This window comes from Perca flavescens, chromosome 5 (genome assembly GCF_004354835.1).
Source record: "Perca flavescens isolate YP-PL-M2 chromosome 5, PFLA_1.0, whole genome shotgun sequence".
In the NCBI taxonomy this organism is placed as follows: Eukaryota; Metazoa; Chordata; class Actinopteri; order Perciformes; family Percidae; genus Perca; species Perca flavescens.
Genome location: NC_041335.1, coordinates 35309750 through 35329867, shown reverse-complemented (window position 1 = coordinate 35329867; position 20118 = coordinate 35309750). Strand labels below are relative to the sequence as shown.

Sequence of the window (20118 nt, the reverse complement as noted above, 5' to 3'; positions counted from 1 at the left end):
ACAACGAGACACCCGGAGACACCCTATGGGAGACACCAGACACCCCATATGCACCCAGCATGTATGGGGCCATTATTGTAGCAAAACTATTTGCATAGGTGTGTGAAGGGTTTTGTAACTGTATCTGTGTGTGGGTTAATGTGTAAAATAATACTTAAATGTGTACTGACATTTGTGAATGTATACAAGAATGTGCAAATGTGTATTCAGAATCGGTGTGTGGATTTGGTTAAATTATTCTCATATTTAGGAGATACAGAGGTGATATGATTCAGGTGTATAAGCTTGTACAGGGACTATATGATGTAACAGATCCTATCTTTCACTTTTGGAGCATTAGGTATGAGACATGAGGGAACTCTTTTAAACTTTACCCTTAACATGCCTGTCACAAAAGAGAGAATTTTTTCACACTGGTAAAATCACAGAGCGAGCTCCTTCCAGAAGTTGTGGTTCCTCTTCAATTAATTCTTTTAAGAATAGGTTGGGTGCATTTTGCCTGTCTAAAGGTGTAATGTATAATTATAAAGCTTGTCAGTAATTTATGTAACTTATTTATGAATTGTTAGAAAACTTAAAAATAAAATGTGAATATATTTAGTATTTGTTTTTGTGTTGCTAGAGTCTGGAATAGAGGATTTTACATCCTGTACCAGCTTTTTTTTTCAATACATTTGCAATAAATTTATCAAGAAAGTCTCTGAAAGGTGTAAAAATCACAACTCTTTATCTTGTACTTAACTTAAATTATATTTTCTGTTGATTTTATCGCTCTACTCTATTGTATAAATACTAGGTCAAAAGCAATCTCTACAATGTATTCAATACTGCCAGAGAATACCAAATCCATTTTGTTTTAATAAAATCCAATACATGTGATCAAAGTTAAAGCTTTTAGAAAACATGTTATGTGTCTCATCCATTAACAGTCTATGGTGTCATCATTGGATATAAACGCCTGTTTGTGTCATCAAACCCTGAGAAATATAAGGCTGCATAATCTAAATTACACCTGTGTCAGTAATCTCTCTAAAATTGCTTAACTTGGGTGCCTGGGTAGCTCACCTGGTAGAGCGTGCGCCCACATACAACATTTATATATATATATATATATAAACAAATGTGCGTGTGTGTGTGTAGAGAGAGACAGAATAAAATAAAATAAAGATAGCTTTACCAGTTATCATGTACTTTTGCACTGGCAGACAAAAAAGCATAACTGTAATATTAAGCACATAAACTATTCACTCCACACATACACAACAAAATACTGTTAGATTAGGAGGCACAACAGTTATGAAATATTTCAACAAACTTTATTTATGTACATACAATATTGTACTCAAAGCCTTTTTGGACTAGTTAGTGATTCAAAAGGTGTATCAATGTGAAATCGTAAATACAATTTCTTTCAGCTCGACAGTCATCAGATCCTATCATTGAGCTCTTCTGTCCCACCTTTTGTTTTATATCATTGTTCAGAAAAATAACCACCAAAATCAATAATACCATCTGGATGAATGATGATGATGATGACGAGTTCCCTCACACAGCTATGATATACACATGCTCATTTTATTGCAACTATGGCTTGCATTAAAGGAGGCGGTCTGGGGGGAGGGAGGAATGTGTACATGTGCCTTCAGTGCAGTTTAAACTTGAGCAGCCTCCTCCTCATCCTCATCCTTCACCTGTGGAAGAAATAAGTTCAGTTAACACCTTCATATTTATCCCATATTTTTTTATCCCACCGCATATTTTGTGTGTATTATGTATTTCCGAAGAGTTTGGTTACCCTACAACTTTGTGTGTTAATTGTAGCTGGTAATTATGAGTAATGGCGTGCAATGCATGCACCAATATAAAGTAATCAGATAATAGAAAGATATTTAAAAATACAGTAGCTGCGTTCCGTTCCACGGTGTACATAAACGGTACTTCCTACTCCCTGCTGTGAAGAAATGTGATTCAAATAATTTACAGGGTGTACGGTTTCAGACTTAAGGCGCAGAAGCACTTGCATTTAACTACGCGTTCGTGTATGTAAGATGGCTGCCACGCGTATCCTGCGTTCCTTTGGAGCGTAGGTTGTTCATGTCTTCAGAAATTAACGCTAAGATGCAAATCAGCACGTGAACGTGGGGCCAGTATATAATCTGACAGGCATGATCAACAGCTGTTCCACACTCCAGCCAAGGAATATCAGAGAATGTCTAATAAGGGGAGAGCTTCCACTCTCGGGAAAACTTACGGCTTCTGAACTGGTTGCAGTTCCACTCTGGTTCCATATGAGGGCGCTCACGGGCGAGTGCAGAATGAATGGAGGTCTATGGAGCCATACCCCTCAAAATCCACTTTTCTCAGGATATCATTTTTTGTCTAGTAATTTGAATGTTGCTATTGAAAGGGGAGAAAATACACCCTGCTGGGTGTTAGATTTTTTTGAAGTCGCTTTTTTTGTTCTAAAAACGCCTTTTAAAATGTTAATGAGGTCCTACACATCGTACAGCCGGAGATACTGCTTTACGGCAAGCTCTGAGTCGCTTCCTTTGTTCTCTCGAGACATCGACAACACAGCTGACAAGTTAGGCTCTCCCTGTCAATACACGTGCTAGAAAGAGGTTTGGTTTGCTAATGATTTAAAGACCACGCCGAAATATTCACATCCACACGCTTCGGATGCCATCAAGCGGGATCTCTGGTTGTAATCAGTCCTTCACTGACCAATCAGCATTCATTAGCAGAATGCTAGCATGTTATGGGCAACAACGACTGAACCTGTAAGAAATCTAAAGGACATAAGTACTCGTTCACTCAATTTTCGACCTATAATCCATGTTGAACTTGCAAAAACTACAATCAAATCTGAGATTTATCAACGACAATCAGGCGAACTAGGAAAATGTAGCCGTCTAGCTCCATAGACTCCCATTCCTTTTGCACTCGCCTGTGATCCCCCCCCAGTGGAACTCTGGTGGAACTGCAACCAAATTCGGTACAACGGGGCTTAATAGGGAGTGAACAGGCTCTCTGTAGACTGGCTCTGGGAATATCTTCCGGATATGGCCCTGATCTGCCCCCTAGTGGATATACGTTTAATTCTCCAGGTACACGCAAAGTACGCAAGCAAGTAAGTGAACTATGCCGTTCGCGTCGCTGCCGCTTGTCTACATGTACGCATTGTTAAAAAGCTAGTATATCTGGGCCTTAATGGGTAATCTTGCTTGTGAACTTCTGGCAAAGTGCTAAACCGTTGCTTAGATCACAGTTCCCTTTGAACTGAGCATGTTTGCGCCCTATGGTTTGGAGTCATACTTAACATGGCTGAATACCCTGTGGCAGTCCACTTCACAGGGAACTACAAGGCGATCAAAATGCACCCAGTGCTTAAACAACTTACAAAAATGACAACATAAAACATCCGATTTTTTTTTAAGTATTGGCCCCTCTAAAAATGTATGCAGCATGTCTGCAACATATCCTCTGGCAGGAGAACAAACCTGCTCCACTGATTCAACTTCGGGGACGTAAAACTGCAGCATGTTTTGGATCCCACTCTTCAAAGTAACAATGGAACTGGGACAACTGGTGCAGGAGCCCTGCAGCTTCAGTTTAACGACGCCGTCAACAAAGCCTCTATACACAACGTCGCCTCCATCCTCCTGCACGGTTGGCCTGGGGGAAGAAGAGCATTGACACAGGTGGAGAAAGGACAGAAAGCCACGGTACCAGAGTGCATCTTCACAAACAGTTACCTTATTCGGGTATCCAGCAGTTCTTTGATCATAGCGACTACTTCATCGTCATCAGCCGATGGGGCTGAAAAGACATGAAGATTCCTTAGCGTTCACAAACACTTTGCCCCAAGTTCCTAAGTCTATTTCAACGTTTTGCGAGCACAGCTGGTGGAAATCCTTACCTGTATCTGCACTAGGTGCGCTGTCCTCATTGACCACAGGAAGTCCAGAAGTGAAAAAGTCCATAATGGCAGCAAAAACATCGGGCTTGATTACTCTCCATTCCGTATTGCCATCAGGCTAAACGGAGACAGAAAGAAAAACAAGCTAGTCTGAGAAATGCCTTTACGATGTGCTACTCTGAGGTTCATATAAAATGTTACCCTGGTTATGGTGATGAAGTCGGGGCCCAGGAAGACACTCTTGACTCCCTCAATCCTAAACAGCTGTCTGAAGACAACACAGAACTTTACTGAGGTTTTGTTACGTTTGGGACGAATTACAAAGTTAATTTGACACTTAAAACTTTTGAGAGAATATATATATATATATATATATATATATAAAAAAAGCTACACAAACCAAAGCAATAATACATATACTTAAAACAGAAAGAAAATTTTACATATACAGACACTATATAATTTATCCATCATACTTCTAATTTACTGTATAATTTATTACAGCACATACAGTATGTCTGTTTACAACTGTTAACAATGAATGATTTAAAGCACAATTCAATTTAAAAGCTCAAACAAGCAGCATCAGTAACAGAATCTAAATAGTGCATTTTTTTTTTTTTTAAACACAGTTATAGGAATTGGACTGACAGATAAGCTTTTGAGGACAGTGTCTGCAGAGTCAAGGACAACCCGAGGAGCACACCGAAGTCTTATTGCCATTTCGTGTTTTGGGAATACAGATGCTGCTTACTTCTCGTGCAACTGGTACCGCAGGTGAAGACATCTTCACAGGTTACTTACCAAAACACAAGTGAAATTATAAGTAAATAAGGGATGCATTACATTTGGGTGTGAAATGCTGGAACACAGCCAACATCAATATTATAATTTACTAATAATACTAACAACTTCCCTGACGCTATCAATTTTAAACCTGTTCTTTTCCTGACAAGTGCACGGAAGGGAGGGGACAGGATGAGGAGGGGGGAGGGGCGAGTTAGCCTCCGTTTTGTTTGACAATACTTTGAATGTCAACATGAAGTGACGTCACCCAACATCGCTTAGAGCGCCTTTAAGAAGTCAATATACCTGGCTAAGGGTGAGCAGTGCGCGTCACGAGGGCTGGCAAACTCCATAGTCCCGGATTCAAGAACTGTACAACCGGGCAGAAACTTTAGGCTGTTTGGATTCGGTGTCTCCTGCGTCTGCACAAACATGGTCCTGCCTGGAAGGAGACAAAACACAAAGAACAAGAATGTAACATCGGTCATGATGTAGTGTTTTTCAAGTTAAGACAGCCACAAGGTTACTGCAGGAATACAAACCAGGAATAAGCCAATGGGGGTTTTGTGGCCATCTGTTTGGGACCGCTGTGTTATGTGAAGGCCAGTGAAATCGGGCGCTCCGACATCCACTGACTGCAAGACTGAGACAACACAAGAGAGAGATTCAAAAGGTTACTACAGCGATAATCACACTTCATTAACAAGTCTATGCTGCTTTTGTGCAAAGTGACAATACACTACTGGGACCGCACAATAGATTATTTTTTGGGCATTTTAGGCCTTTATTTTCATAGGACAGATGAAAACATGAAAAGGGAGAGAGAGGGGGAATGACATGCAGCCAAGGGCAAAAGCCGCTGAGTTGAGCAGTAAACCTCTATATATGGGCGCCTGCTCTACCAGGTGAGCTACCCAGGCGCCCAATATATCGTTATCGTCGTCATCGCGATATCACTTGGTGCAATAAACACATTGTGAAAAGCTGCGACATATCGCAAAAGACACTTTTTTTGTGTAAGTTTGAATAAATTATCAGTAGAAAACTGCACTTTAAAATGTTACGGTCATTCTTTTTTAGTGGTGCCTTTTGTATTCAGATCAATGTTCAGTATATTCAATAAAAGAATGTTGGAAATGATTTCCTTAGATTTTTTTTTAGCAATTTGTTGTATGTTAGCAGAACACTGAGGGTAGCAGAGAGGCAGAACGGAGTACATTGTAACATCTGTTTATTTATCGCAAATAATATCGTTATCGTGATATTCAATAACAATATCGAATATTGCATATTTCCCCCTTATTGTCCAGCGCTATACAACACGTCATTCCTTTGTAGTAGAAGTAACCCAAACGGTTAGGGCAATAAGTAAACTAGCCCTGCAATGGCTCATGCAGCAGATATGTTCTTTAGTCATCATTTGACTCGTCCCTGCCAAGGAGAATGCACATTTCATGTCTGTATATGACCTAATATTTATATAGCTTTGATTATATTCTATAGCACCTTTATCTGGCAAAATACAGCCCGATTATTAGTCGACTAACTGCCGACTAATCGATTACTCAGCTCATTGCCAACTATTTTGATAGTAATTTTTCAAATATCTCTCAAATATGGAAGTTTCCTGCTGTTCTCTGTTTAATTTCATATTAAACTGAATATCTGTGGGGTTTGGACATTTAAAGACGTCACCTTGGATTTTGAGAAACTGGGATGGACATTTTTCAATACTTTCTAAATTTACTAAATGATTATTAATCGAGAAAATAATCGTCAGATTAATCAATAATGAAATGAATCATTAGTTGCACCCCTACTTGCTATTAACGAACAGTCCCTGTGTAAGTGAACAGACTTTTAGCAGAAATAACACGTACTGAGGCCACACAACTACATTTTGACTTCGTGTAGGATACCTAATGTTGTCGGACTTGTGAAGAAGTGGGACATTAATGAGTCATTTTAGTTGAACAGTACTTTGAAAACGGACTCTAAAGTAACGTTAAACAATAAAAGACACGTTAATGATGCTGCTCTGACAATAATCCTTCTGCGTCACTTTGCAGCTTAGCTAGCTAGTAACGCTAACTTGCTAATAGTTAACGTCAGTATCTGGTAACAGAGGTCGATGCATTTGTACAAGCATTAACAAAAGCAAAAGGAGACGGCATCGATATCACAACTGACAAACTTACGGACGCGAAAGCCTTGCTGAAATACCCAGCAACCTGCCGACCTGCATGTAAGTCGCCATGTTTGTTATGGTTAACTAAAAAAAAACGAATAAAACGGAAATTATATCTCATATTTGCGGAAGTGACGTAATATTATTGTACGTTCGCTAAAGTTTACCCCTCAGAATCGAATCCAACCGTCTGCTATCGTCAAGCGCAATTTTGCGAAAGCTCAGAAATAATATTAAACCGCATTAAAAATGCCGTGTGGCAAAAACTTTAGGCGGAGAAGGGACTCGTCGGACGTGGAGGAGGACGAGACAACTAATGAAGTCAGGTAAAGTACTTTATTGAGACTACAACATGAACAACAATACTTAGCTACATTAACGTGATGTTAGCTAGCTAGCTAACGTTAACGTAGCGTTAGCCAGCTGGCCATCAGATAAAAATATAATAATATACTGTCTATGATAAAAACAAGTAAAAAACGATAGCTACCCATTTAACAAAATACAGCATGTCTTTGGTTTTAGTTGTATTGTCTTTCGTAACTAATGCCATTTAACGACGTTGAAGTTAGCTTCCGTGAAAATGCCAAAAAGGTCAATTTCATTGTTTTTTTTTATCTATATATATATATATATAAACACTAACGTTATAAGTTAGAGAATCTAAAGATTCTTTTAAACAGTTTCAGATTTGTGAAAGTTTAAATCTATTTGTTGCAAAATGCAATAAAAGGAGATTTAACAGATTTGTTACGTAATTTGTTTATTTCTATTCTAGATCCAAGCTGTCCGAGGCCAAAGAGCTTCAGAGTTTGCGGAAACGACAGACCGGAGTCAGGTAACGTGAACGCAACACTTGTGTTGCTGTTTCTCAAACTATGAACACGTTTGAAAAGGCAGCGTTTAATGACGTATAATACAACATATGAGATCATATATTCATAATTCCTTTTGTTTAGTGTGACCGCCCTGTTGGTCGGGGAGAAACAGCCACACGACGCTGAAGCTGATGCAAGTGACCTTTTTTTTTATTTGTTTGGATTAATCAGAATATGTGTGTGTTTTAATTGTCTATTTGTTAACTACATCGTTACTAAAATAAACATTTCTCACAGAATGACCCGTTCAAACTGAAGACTGGAGGAGTTGTAGACATGAAGAAAATCAAAGACAGGAATAGGGACATGTAAGGAAATCTGTGACTGTTTCAATCATTTCGACACAGTATAGTTAACATATTGTGTATGTTTTTACAAAATGGAAAATGTGTGTCATTGTTACATATGACACTGATTTGACTCAAGATGACTTTTGTTCCAGGGGCAGGGCAGAAGAGGAGACAGACCTGAACCTGGGCACCTCCTTTTCCGCTGAAACTAACAGAAGAGACGAGGATGCGGACATGTACGGCGGCTTTTTTCCCCCCACTTGTGACATATACACACACACACACACACACACACACACACACACACACACACACACACACACACACACACACACACACACACACACACACACACACACACAACCTCTCTCTCCTTGGTATTCAGAAAGTCGTGACCGATGCACACACTGGTCAGATTACAGTTACAGGGAAAACAGATTCATCCCAATCACCACCTAGGGCTGCTTGATTATGGGGGAAAAAATCATATCACAATTATTTTGGTCAATATTGAAAAAACGATTTTGGAATACAATTACTCATTGACTTTTAGAAAGATGTTGCATTTATTAAACAAGAAAATACATAAAAACAGATCAACAGGTAAAACACCCTGAACTGTGAAATTTCCCTTCATACTTTCCCCGTTGAACTTTTTGAATTCCCCTTAAAATAAATTATTTAAAAAAGAAAAATGTGACAATAGTATTAAATAATAACACAAACTGTCGTAGTGCACTTTCAGTCTTTTGAAAACAAGTCATAAATACAACACCAATAAAAGAAAAACAAAATAATGGTTGTTCCCGATTAAATAGTTATTGTCATCGTTAGAAGCCAAAATCAAAATGTGATTAATTCCACAGCCCTAACACCTCAACCAGAGTTATTATTACTTCAGTTCATAGTAGAGTATATTTACATTTTAGACACCAACATCAATAACATATTTATCTAAATGTTGGAAGCCACCATGTATGGCTTGGATTGGTTTGTATTTTAGTTTGAAAGATTAATGAATTGAATGAAATCTTAAATCACATAAAATACAAACATTTAGGACACAATCAGGATGGATTAGATACTCACACGCAGTTGCTTCGTAGAAAAATTTTAAAACCCTTAATACCTTTTTTTTAATAAACCTACCCCCACAGGATGAAATATATCGAGACGGAGCTGAAAAAGAAGAAGGGCTTGGTGGAAGCGGAGGAACAGAAAGTGAAGGTGAAGAACGCCGAGGACCACCTGTACGAGCTGCCTGAGAGCATCCGAGTCAACTCTGCCAAGAAGACGGAGGAGATGTTGTCCAATCAGATGCTCAGCGGGATCCCTGAAGTCGATCTCGGCATTGAGTACGTATAGAAGAGTCTCAACGCTATCCTTTAGATTGACTGTTTTAGAGATTTCATGAGTTGTCTTTTATCTTTAAGGCTACATCAACATTGCTAGGTTTTGGTCCCGACTCAATTCCTGGTTCTCATTCTCCATAAACAACATGAACTCAAGGAGAGGGTTAACTTCTCCTGCTCCAGATTTCCCACCGTGGTCAGAAAGAACAGAGGAGACACTTTGTTTCTCTCACTATGACTCTAGAGTCAGTACTCGCTCAGAAACTAATCGCCGTCACTCTCTCACTTCTCCCTCGATCTGTCACCCACTCTCCACACACACACACACACACACACACACACACACATGCCAGCTCGACGCACACACCAGCGCACAAGTATAAAGATCAGGCCACTTACATAGGCTACGGCGAAAGCTCTGCGTGGAGCCTCTGCAGGACTGTAAGAGAAGGAGACGCAATGACCCAATCAGGCTGTGGAACGTTGGCATCCGGTTGTATAAATAGGTATTAAAAGAAAAGAGCAGAATAAAGAAACCGTGCTGAAGAAAAACCTGAAAAAGTAAAGGTCTCCATTTGCGGCCGCTGAGACTGCAACACAACCCCGCACATTCCAAACCAAAACGGGGTCAGAAGTGTTTTCAAATGTCTCCGTTTTAGGAGCTCTGAAACGCCAGAGCGGTGTGAATACGAGGTGTAAACGCAGCCAAAGACATTTGTTTCTAAACCAAAACGTTGCAATGTAAATGTAGCCTTAATATGCTAGAAAGACATTCTGCATTGAGACAGGTCAGCAAAAGGACACAGCTCTGTTACTGATTGCCTGTATCTGTGCTATCTCTCCCAGTGCAAAGATAAAGAACATTATCCAGACAGAGGATGCAAAAGCCAGACTTCTGCAAGAACAAAGGAACAAGAAAAAAGACAACGGCACATCTTTTGTTCCCACAAACATCGCCGTCAACTACGTTCAACACAACCGCTGTGAGTGCTGTTGATCTGTAAACACCGGGGGCTCAAATAGTGAGAGGACACCCGATAGGTAATGAGAGGTCGGTTAAATAATATGCCATTGTCTTTTCTCAGTCTATCACGAGGATGTGAACGCACCACAGAGGCACCAGAGACACAGAGAGGAGCCCAAAGCGAGGCCGCTGCGCGTGGGAGACACAGAGAAACCGGGTCCAGAGGGTAAGAGGTTTAAAAAAAAAACTAGAAAATATTCACATTTAAGAAGCTGGAATCAGAGAGAGATGCCTCAAACCGATTATCAAAATATTCTGCGTTTAATTTAATAGTTGACTAATCGATCAATCTTTGCTGCTCTACACTGTAGGGGTGTGACTCTTCACTGGTCTCACGATTCAATTTGATTACCATTATCCTGTCCACGATTCAAATGGATTCAATATCACGATGCATGACCTCCTCAATATTATTATATATGGCTACACATGGTTTTCATCGACAAATTCAAGCAGTCAAATATATATGAACTCCCATTTTTATTGTATCTGCTCTTAAGTCTGAACACAGCTGACAACAGGCAGAAACAAAATAAAGCAGCGAGCGGAAAATCAACAAGTAACATCAGTAGGCACTAACCGATTATGGTCCGTCACAGCATGGGTGCAGAATCGCCCAGGTCCGCATCGCGATGCATCGATGCGATGATTCACTTCAACACCTCTACTACACAGTTCCTTTGTGTATCGCAGCTCAGTGCCACTAGACTGCAGACTAGGGCTGTTGGAACAAATACCGATAGACGAATATAATTCAAATAGTAAAAAAATCAATACTATTCGAATGTGACCTTTTTGTTGTTGTCCAAGGTTAGCTAATCTCCCTCTTCTCGCCTTGGCCTAGCTGCATGTGTCACGTCTTATGAACATTAACTTAGCAGAAGTGAGAAACACAAGGAATCGTGTCTAAGCTAACGTTACGTACCAAGTAACATTAGTACAACATTATGGAGCTAACGTTACATACCGAGTAACATTAGCACAACATTATGGAGCTAACGTTACGTACAGAGTAATATTAGTACAACATTACGTACTGAGTACAAGGGGGAGTGACCGGCTGCGGCTGGAAATCGTAAGGAAGGGAAATAGTTTTAACGTGACTTTAAAATCGACATCCACCGAGCCAGAGTGCTTATGTTATATTTGAATGGTATTATAGAGGAAGATTGACAACTTGACTGCAATAATCAGTGTAAGCTCAATTTAAAAAAAAAAAAAAAAAAAAAAAAAAAAAAAGGGGGCATGTACTACTTTCCATAAACTCTCTGGCAGGAGTGACTTCATTTGGAACATTGTTTATACAGATAGAATAGTTGCTCACCACTCTTCTGAAACCTGCAATCTGATTGATTCCTTCTTGTGTTACTCCAGTTCCAGAACCGCCCAACTACCGCAAACGTCCCAACAACGAAAAGGCCACAGACGACTACCATTACGAGAAGTTCAAGAAGATGAATCGACGTTACTGAGAAGCTGGATGATATCGTTTTCCCCCCTCCCCACAAAGTTACTTAACTCAGTAGTTCTCAAAGTGGGAATTATTTTTCACTCAAAATCCATCCATAAGTAACACGACGACAGGGCGTATGGCTATTTGGATCATGGCTTTCATAGTTAGGGTAATAAAACATCTAAAAGTAGAGATTCAGCTACAGGACCCTGGGACAAAATCTTAATTAAAGGGGTCCATGTTCTAATTTATGTCAGCTTAGGGATCCTTGATGTAAAGTTTGGGAACCTATTGACTTAACTTGATATCATCTTAATAAAGATTGAGGCCTCCAGATGAAGCATGAAGATAATTTGCAGCGCGGTTTTCTCGAACGTCCTCTGTTAATCAGAGGGCTCTACAGCCAGTGCAGTAGTCTGTAGAAAGGCTCCTTGTGGTTGTCTGTGTACAGTGTTTGCTTTGTGATATGTTAAAGGACCATTCTGTGTCATGGATGAAATGGCTGAGGATTGTCAGACATAAGAAATGTTAAACTAGTGGTATTCCTGCTCCGTATTGTGAGAGATTTTTCTTTTTAGTCCACTGTCAAATGTTGAATTATATATTTAGGGCTTTTTAATAGATTAACAAGGAATAAAAAAAACTCAAACCACAAGATTGAAGTTGTTCTTTAATGTGACAAGTGCTTGGAGGAGTAAAAAAACAAATTAAACATGAAATAAATGTAAGCACATACACTGAAAAACAAAATGCTATACTGGTAACTAAATGCTGCAAAGGTACACAAAAAAGTATTGTGTATATATACAGTATAAAAGTGTAGAGCAAATGTATAAGTAAATTTTGAAAAAATTATACGGAGAGGAATGTTACTTCTAAACCTTCCTATTAATGACTTCCCCAGGTATTTCTTCAGTAGTTTCTTTATTCTACTCTAACTATTTACGCAAAGAGAAATCCTTAATATCAAAGGTTAAGTTGCCGTGGCAGACGCTAGTTCACAATGTGTAACGGAAACTAAATTAGCCAAGCCACTAAAGTACAGATTGAGCACAAGTGTTCATCAGCCTTCCTTCCTCCTCACGGCTTCTCTATGGAGGACGTCCCGTGTCCATTGAGGTGTTGTTGGGGGTTCGCCTCCTGTGACGGGGGTCCCTCGGCGTCCTCCCGGTCGCCCTGCGTGGAGCTGCAGCTGCTGCCCGGCGAGGCCCAGCTGTCTCGCCGGCGGTACGCCTCGCACAGCGGCAGATCAGTGCTGTCCCACTGACTGTAGCTTTGCAGAGCGGAAACCAGTAGGAGGCAAAGAGGCAGCGCAGCGCAGAAAGAGAAGCAGACGAGAGCGACAGGTCAGAATAAAGCACATTCATCCGCATAGAGGAGCACATAAAAAGACACGCATACGATAGAAGCGTGGAGGTTATGCAGAAGCACTGGAAACGGGATCAAAACGGCGGCTTATTCACAAGATACTGTAGCAGAGGTGACTTAACTGTTGATTTTTAAAGGGTTTTTTTAACCTGGACCCTATTTTCCCATGTTTTTGTGTCTAAGTGACTGATGGGAACAACTTCCTTTGAAATGAGTCCAGTATTAAACAAGACCGCTGAAAGTGCTGTTTTTTGTTGTTGCTGCTGACAGACTCACATTATTATTCTAAGAGTCTGACAACATTATGGAAAGGATCCCTACAGAGATAGACCTTTTTTTTAACATTAAACAACCCCTGAAATATCACCATCGCCAAACTCACCAGACTCCATGTAAATAAACCGTAATTTTAGCATCGTAAAACACACTTCATTCAAAGTCGACATAAACAAAATTAATCTATAAAAAGCCATATTGGTTCATCTTTCCACTGTTCCAACAATCACCACTCTGGTTTGGTTGAAATAAACCCTTAATTCACCCATTTACATGTGGAGATATGCTGGCTCTATACCCGCTAAAAGTCCTGATTATTTACATGGAGTCTGGTGCGTTTGGTGATGGTGATATCGCGGCCGTTTCACAAAAAGGTCTATCTCTGTAGGGCTCCTTTCCTAAATGTTGTCAGACACTAGCATACTAACTCAAGGAGTGCAGTTGTCCTATATGGTTACATTACAGCCCGGTCTTGGCTGCCAGTTGCAGCGCTCTCGCTCAAATACTGGACCAACTACAAAAGATTTTTGTGATATTAGTCACTTAGACACCAATGCATGGCAAAATAGCGTCCGGGTTGGAAAAAAACAAACACCGAAATGACCCTTCAAGTTCAGCAAAAAGGTGCGATTAGTTGCTGATGGAGGAGAAAGCAGAGCGAGTGCAGTGGAGGAAGGAAGGCCCACAGCCAGCATGCTCCAAACACGCCGGAGAGACACTTCTCAACACTTTCTCACAGAAAACAAAGACACACTACTACAGTGTTTTGTCTCTACTTTATTTCTTAATCATTCTGGCTCTCTACTGGAACAGCTTGCACGGTTACAGCCTCGAGACACTTGTGGCGTTAGGACGGAACCAATTCAAAATAATCACCTTTTTAGACTTGCTTTTACAGAAAGAAAAAAAAAAAAAAACTTGAGAAACTCTTAGTAGTTTCAGATTTGATCTTGAATAAATAACAGCAAACAAGTCGGGTCTACTTTTTACAGTCGATGCCAAACATTCATGCACCGACCCTCCCTAAAATCAGTACAAATTGTCACGACTGTTCCATTCACGATTTAAAAAAAACACAAATGATCTATAAAATCTTTATGCTGATAAAAGTTTGAGTTCTTTCCAAGTGTAATTCTTCTAAAAAATGGCCTCCCTACAAAGCTCTGCGTTGCAATACCCAGAAGCCCTTAATTAACAACCATCTAACAATTCATCCATGAAGAAAATAAGTCATCAAAGTTCATTACTTCAATTCAAATGACTAAACCGGGAGCGTCAAACATAACTGCTCTAAGGGCCACGCTGGGAAAAGAGATGCCCATCGAGTTCATTAACATGCTTTGATTTCATCGAAAAAGTCAAATATGCCAAGAATGTCGGAAACCGTGAGGAGAAAAAAAAAAAAAAAAAAAAAAAAAAGCATTGAAAATTTTAAGAGCCAAGTAGCAAAAAAAAATAAAATAAATAAAAACAGCGGTAAAAAAAAAAAAAAAAAAAAAAAAAAAAAAGCATTGAAAATTTTAAGAGCCAAGTAGCAAAAAAAAAAAATAAATAAATAAAAACAGCGGTTAAAAAAAAAATGTTGGAAAACGCGACTAAAACTAGGCAGGCCAAAATGTATTGTGAACCTAAACTGATGTACAGGCCGGATCACAGTTTGCGAGGGGGCCGGATTTGGACGGGCATCCCTCCCAAAAAGTAATCTTAAAAAATGATTTTGCACATTACGTTTTGCAAGCAAACTTCAAAAATCTAATAAAAAAAAAAAAAAAAAAAAAGTTAAAATTAAATTTGCATAGTTTCTGTCTCCCCCATTAGCAGGGCTCTTATTTCACCATGCTCACCGGAACCGTCCCGAAGTACAATCTAAGCCGCCCCGAAAGTGAATGTGGACCGTCCCGAATTTAAAATCTTTATTTTTATAATTTATCCATAGTATAAATATACGCAAGGTCCTTAACCCTTGTGTTGACTTCGTGTCAAACTGACCCGTTTTAAATTGTTGTTTTATATCAGAAAATATGGGACGTAGAAATAAGCGCTGAAAATGTGTATTAGAAAAATTTAACAATTTAAAATGTTGGGAAAAGCAAAAACTGTGAAAAAAAAAAAATATCGGGAGACAACACAAGGGTTAAGCTCGAGCCCAGAGCCCGTGAGCAATTCTGGCGCGTCAACATGATACAAGCCTTCTGTGATTTTACGCTTCAAGGGGTTCTCCCGGTGGATTGGTTTAACCGTTTCACTGTTGTGGTTTTTTTTTGTTAAATAAATGCAACATCTTTCCTAAAGTCAATGTGTAATTGTGTTAAAAAAATCGTTATTTCAATATTGAACAAAAATAATTATGTTTTCTCCCAAACCCGAGCAGCCCTAACTCCTCTCTACTTTGACTAAGTATGACACACGTCATGGAGCAGGACAAAAAAACACGTCAAGGCACTTACTACTCAACAACAAAGTCATTTAGCGAGATGATCTCCGTCACAACGAGCCTCAGCAAAGAGCGGCGTTGATGAACGGCGGCGGTTTTTGTGTATGACATAATCTGGAGATAAATTCAACCCCAAAAAGCTGCCAGGTTTAGATGGCGGCAGAAGTAAACCCGTCCCGGGGTTTCAGCAGCGAATGGTGGAAGGTGAGACAGCACATGGTGGTGGCGGGGGGGGGGGGCATGGGACACAACAGAGGAGCGGTGGGATATGGGGGGGCGAGCATGAGCCTACTTGTACCTGGAGGAGTAATATTCTTCCTCTAGCTCATACAGGTCGATGGCGATCTCGTCCCGGAGCGACGTGAGCTTCTTGTCGCACTCGTCCTGCAGCGAGCGCAGCTGCTGGTTCTGGAGGCTGATGGCGTCGTTCACCGACGGGAAGTCGTTCAGGATCAGGAACTGCTTCAGGTCCGACACCAGCTTCATCAGGGACTCGCCGGCTCGAACCTGACACGCCGACACAGACCAGACAGATTTATTTATTTTTATTTTCTTCTGGACTGAAGATAGAGCTGCAACGATTAGTCGACTACGGAAAAACATGGGGATCAGGAGCCTCTTTCTGACCAAGTAGTTACAGGAACGTAGTTCTAGGAACAGTCCACTTCTAAACTGTTCTACTAACTACTCTCCCCCAAAACTGTTTTTTTTTCCCCATTTGCATTTAAACAGGCCAAGTGGCCATAGGGACTGACCTTTTGTTATTATAACACAGCCATCTAACCACCACTATGTGGAAAAGGGAAAAGACGCTGTCCTGAAGTAGGAGCTGAAAGAGTTTTTACAGGAACTGTGGCCAGAGGAACTTAAAAATCCCCAAATTGGTGGCCGGGTTGGATCAGTGGTTAGAGCAGGCGCACATATACTGAGAGGCTTATGCCTCGACGCAGAGGTCCAGGGTTCGAGTCCGACCTGTGACGATTTCTTGCATGTCTTCTAGAGGTGGGAATCTTCACTGATCTCCCGATTCGATTATGATTACCATGTCAGCGATTCAATTCGATATAGCGATGCGTCAAATACATTTTTCCATTAAAGCCATGTATGATATTTAATTAATAGCTTTTCAAGCTTCAAAAACAAAAAAACATTCTGCAGTGCTCTAATCCGAAATAAATTGGATACATAAAACTATACAGCACTGAGCACATGGCACTTCCTGAATGTGCAAAACATAACCAAATATGTAAACAGAATGTTGTTAGGCCTACATTAAATTGTAAACAGACATAATCGATTGTGAGCCGGCCGATTATCGATGCAGCATCGTCCATGTCCACGATTCGATGCATCGATTATTTGATTAATTTCAACACCTCTAATGTCTTCCCCCCCTCTCTCCCCCCTCTCACATAGCTGTCCTATCAATTAAAAAAAGGTGGAAAAGACCAAAAATAATCTTTAAAAAATAAATAAATCCCCAAATTGGTCCAGTCGGAACACAAGAAAAAAAGGGTTCTAGGAACGTAAAGTTCTAGGAACTGCAAAAATCCCTCCGGTCGGAAAGCGGCTAGCGTTTCCCAAAAAGCCCAATATGATGTCCTCAAACGTCTTGTTTTGTCCACAACTCAAAGATATTCAGTTTATATATTCTGTCAGAGGAGAGAAGAAACTAGAAGATATTCACATCTAACAAGCTGGGATCAGAGAATTTTTACTTTCATAAAAACATTTTTTTTTAAAGCACAATACTTACAATGTTGGCTGCTCTGACGTGCATCTCATAATGGTCCTGCTCTGCCTGGGTTGCCCTGGAAACCTGTGTCTCATCTTCTATCTGGAGGAAGAAAAGAGTGTGACAATATTACATATATACTCATGTTTAAAAAGGCAAAATGGAACAATGTTCAGAGAGAGGAAAAGGATGGAATATGTCCTGCTTTTCATCAAAGAGAAAGAGATATAGATACTTTATTGATCCCCAAGGGGAAATGCAAGGTCACAGTAGCTTAAAGACATCACACACACACACGCACAACATACACATACGTCATAAACAGGATGATAAAATAACAAACCCACATGAATAACATGGACAATAAGAGAAAAGATACTAAATGAAAAATCCACATGAATGTACTAAGGCACACGTGTCAAACTCAAGGCCCGCGGGCCAAATCCGGTCCTTTGCAGATTATGATCCGGCCCTCATATCAATTTAGGTTTAAAATTTTAGATTTTGGCCCGCCTAGTTATGCGCCAAAACCAAAAACACAGTAATTTGGCAGATTTGCTGACTTTGAGACTCCTGAAATTCCTTCATATTTAGGCAGAAAGATTGTTGTAAAAAAAGAAGAAGAAAAAAAAAAGTCACCTTTGATTTGCTAAATTTTATGATGGCTAAGGAACATTTTTGCTGACTTACGTAGTGTTTTATGTCGACAAAAATGCAACAAAAAGCATAAAGAAATGGTCAGAAAATGCGAAAAAAGTGTCAAAAAAGGCAACAATTTAAATTAAAAAAGTGACAAAAATGTCTGAGAAAGCCATAAAGAAGTAAAAAAAACAAAAAACATTCAAAGATGACTACAGCGCTACAAGCGAATAAGCGACGTGCAGTAATACGCCTACCAAGAGTCTGGGTCTGTCCGAGGTTTCTTCCTTAAAGAGTTTTTCCTCGCCACTGTCGCAACATCTGCTGCTAATGCTTGCTCTTGAGGAATTACTGGAATTGTTGGGGCTTTGGAAATTATAGAGTATGGTCTAGACCTACAATAGGAGTGCTTGGGCAGTAATTCTCTCTCCCTCCTCAAGGTTGCTTGGTTTGTTTGGATTTAGTTATTTACATCCATACATTACAGATTAACTGATTTCACGTTTATCCTTGTTAATTTAAATAAATTTGATTTAATTGAACAAACATGTGTCTCCACCTTTTGTCATGCCTTTGAGCCAGGTCATGACAGATTTGATACTATAAATAAAATTGAATAATACAGTCAAAGATATTTGACTTTTTCAATGAAACAAAAGCAAGTCAATAAACTCTACATGTCTGGCCCTTGATGAGATTCTTTTTTTTCCCCAGTGTGGCCCTCTGGGAAAATGAGTTTGACACCCCTGTACTAAGGGATGTAGAAGCATGAGAGGCCTGCAGTGACAGAGGAGGGACTTACCCGGTGAGTCAGTCTGCATGGTATAGTGCTCTATGAGTGTGTGTGTCATGGTGGTAGGGCAAATAAGTCCAATAGTGCAAGGATAAAGTCTAGAGACCAGAATTAAATATGGACAATATAAGAGAATAATGTAGACATAGTAATAATAATTACAAAAAAAACTATATTGCAGTGCAAGAATAAAGTTGGAAAAAAAGGACAGCATTAAATATGGGCATTAAGGGAATAAAGTAGACAGTAGGATAGACACAAATCAACAGTTAGTATCAGAGGTTTGAAGTAATAGGGTCACAGCCATTGTTCAGGTAACAGGCTACACAAAAAACAGGGAATTAGAATTAGGGGCTTTGCATTTCTGTACCTTTGCAGTTTTGATAATTTCGGTGAAGTTGTCCAGGATGGACCTGATGTCATCTTTCAGCCTCTTGTTGTAGTTCTGGAGCAGGGACTCTTTGCTCTGAGGGAGACCTCTCTGGGTAGCCATGGTGCAGCAGAGCGCGCGCCTTAAACTTACCTGTTCACATTAGGTTCACGCTCATGAATCCACTCAGCCAACAAGGATTGTAAAACAGCATAAATATCATTTATTCCATGTTGTGTAATGGTTAGGACTTACTTTTTTACCGCATACTTTGAAAACAATCTCGTTGTGTAAAACGAGACCGACTACGTTAGCTCTTCTTCTTCTTTTTCCTAATGCTATATTGGCTAACTTCCGGTGTGTCTGCGTGTTACCGCCCCCTAGCGACAAATCTGATGACTTCCCACTACAAAAATCTGTATCTTTTTTTTTAAGCGCCATATAAAGTTGTTTTAGATTTAAATATATATATCTTTTAATTTTAGCATGACTAAATGCATAAACCATTGAAAATTAACCCTTTCAGCGCGGTTTTATGTGACAGGAGATCTATATCTCAAAGTAAAAGCACAGAATTATCAGCAAAATAAAGTAGGAACAGTTCAAGTTCTCA

The 20118-nt window shown here is 39.8% G+C and overlaps 3 protein-coding genes across 4 annotated transcripts; 1 reads left to right on the top strand and 2 right to left on the bottom strand.

Annotated features, from left to right (window-relative positions):
- Positions 1 to 1297: 1297 nt before the first annotated feature.
- On the bottom strand, positions 1298 to 7008 carry nfu1 (NFU1 iron-sulfur cluster scaffold homolog (S. cerevisiae)). Its single transcript, XM_028577943.1, has 8 exons — positions 6904 to 7008; positions 5248 to 5348; positions 5012 to 5147; positions 4121 to 4187; positions 3920 to 4037; positions 3756 to 3819; positions 3501 to 3675; positions 1298 to 1691 (listed from the first exon to the last, which is right to left on the bottom strand). The coding sequence occupies exons 1-8, from the start codon at positions 6960 to 6962 to the stop codon at positions 1653 to 1655; spliced, it is 759 nt and encodes a 252-aa protein (XP_028433744.1). The 5' UTR covers positions 6963 to 7008; the 3' UTR covers positions 1298 to 1652.
- Positions 7009 to 7022: 14 nt separating this feature from the next.
- Positions 7023 to 12557, top strand: c5h9orf78 (chromosome 5 C9orf78 homolog). The gene is made up of 9 exons (XM_028577942.1): positions 7023 to 7219; positions 7672 to 7731; positions 7853 to 7904; positions 8009 to 8079; positions 8214 to 8297; positions 9219 to 9416; positions 10260 to 10396; positions 10499 to 10603; positions 11812 to 12557. The coding sequence occupies exons 1-9, from the start codon at positions 7143 to 7145 to the stop codon at positions 11907 to 11909; spliced, it is 882 nt and encodes a 293-aa protein (XP_028433743.1). The 5' UTR covers positions 7023 to 7142; the 3' UTR covers positions 11910 to 12557.
- med22 (mediator complex subunit 22) lies at positions 12544 to 19893 on the bottom strand. 2 transcript variants are annotated; one of them, XM_028577944.1, is made up of 5 exons: positions 19761 to 19893; positions 19506 to 19658; positions 17725 to 17805; positions 16267 to 16475; positions 12544 to 13163 (listed from the first exon to the last, which is right to left on the bottom strand). In XM_028577944.1, the coding sequence occupies exons 2-5, from the start codon at positions 19626 to 19628 to the stop codon at positions 12971 to 12973; spliced, it is 606 nt and encodes a 201-aa protein (XP_028433745.1). In that variant the 5' UTR covers positions 19629 to 19658; positions 19761 to 19893; the 3' UTR covers positions 12544 to 12970. The 2 variants fall into 2 exon arrangements, with proteins under 2 accessions (XP_028433745.1, XP_028433746.1); XM_028577945.1 differs by lacking the exon at positions 12544 to 13163 and having other exon boundaries at positions 16257 to 16475; positions 19761 to 19892.
- Positions 19894 to 20118: the final 225 nt, after the last annotated feature.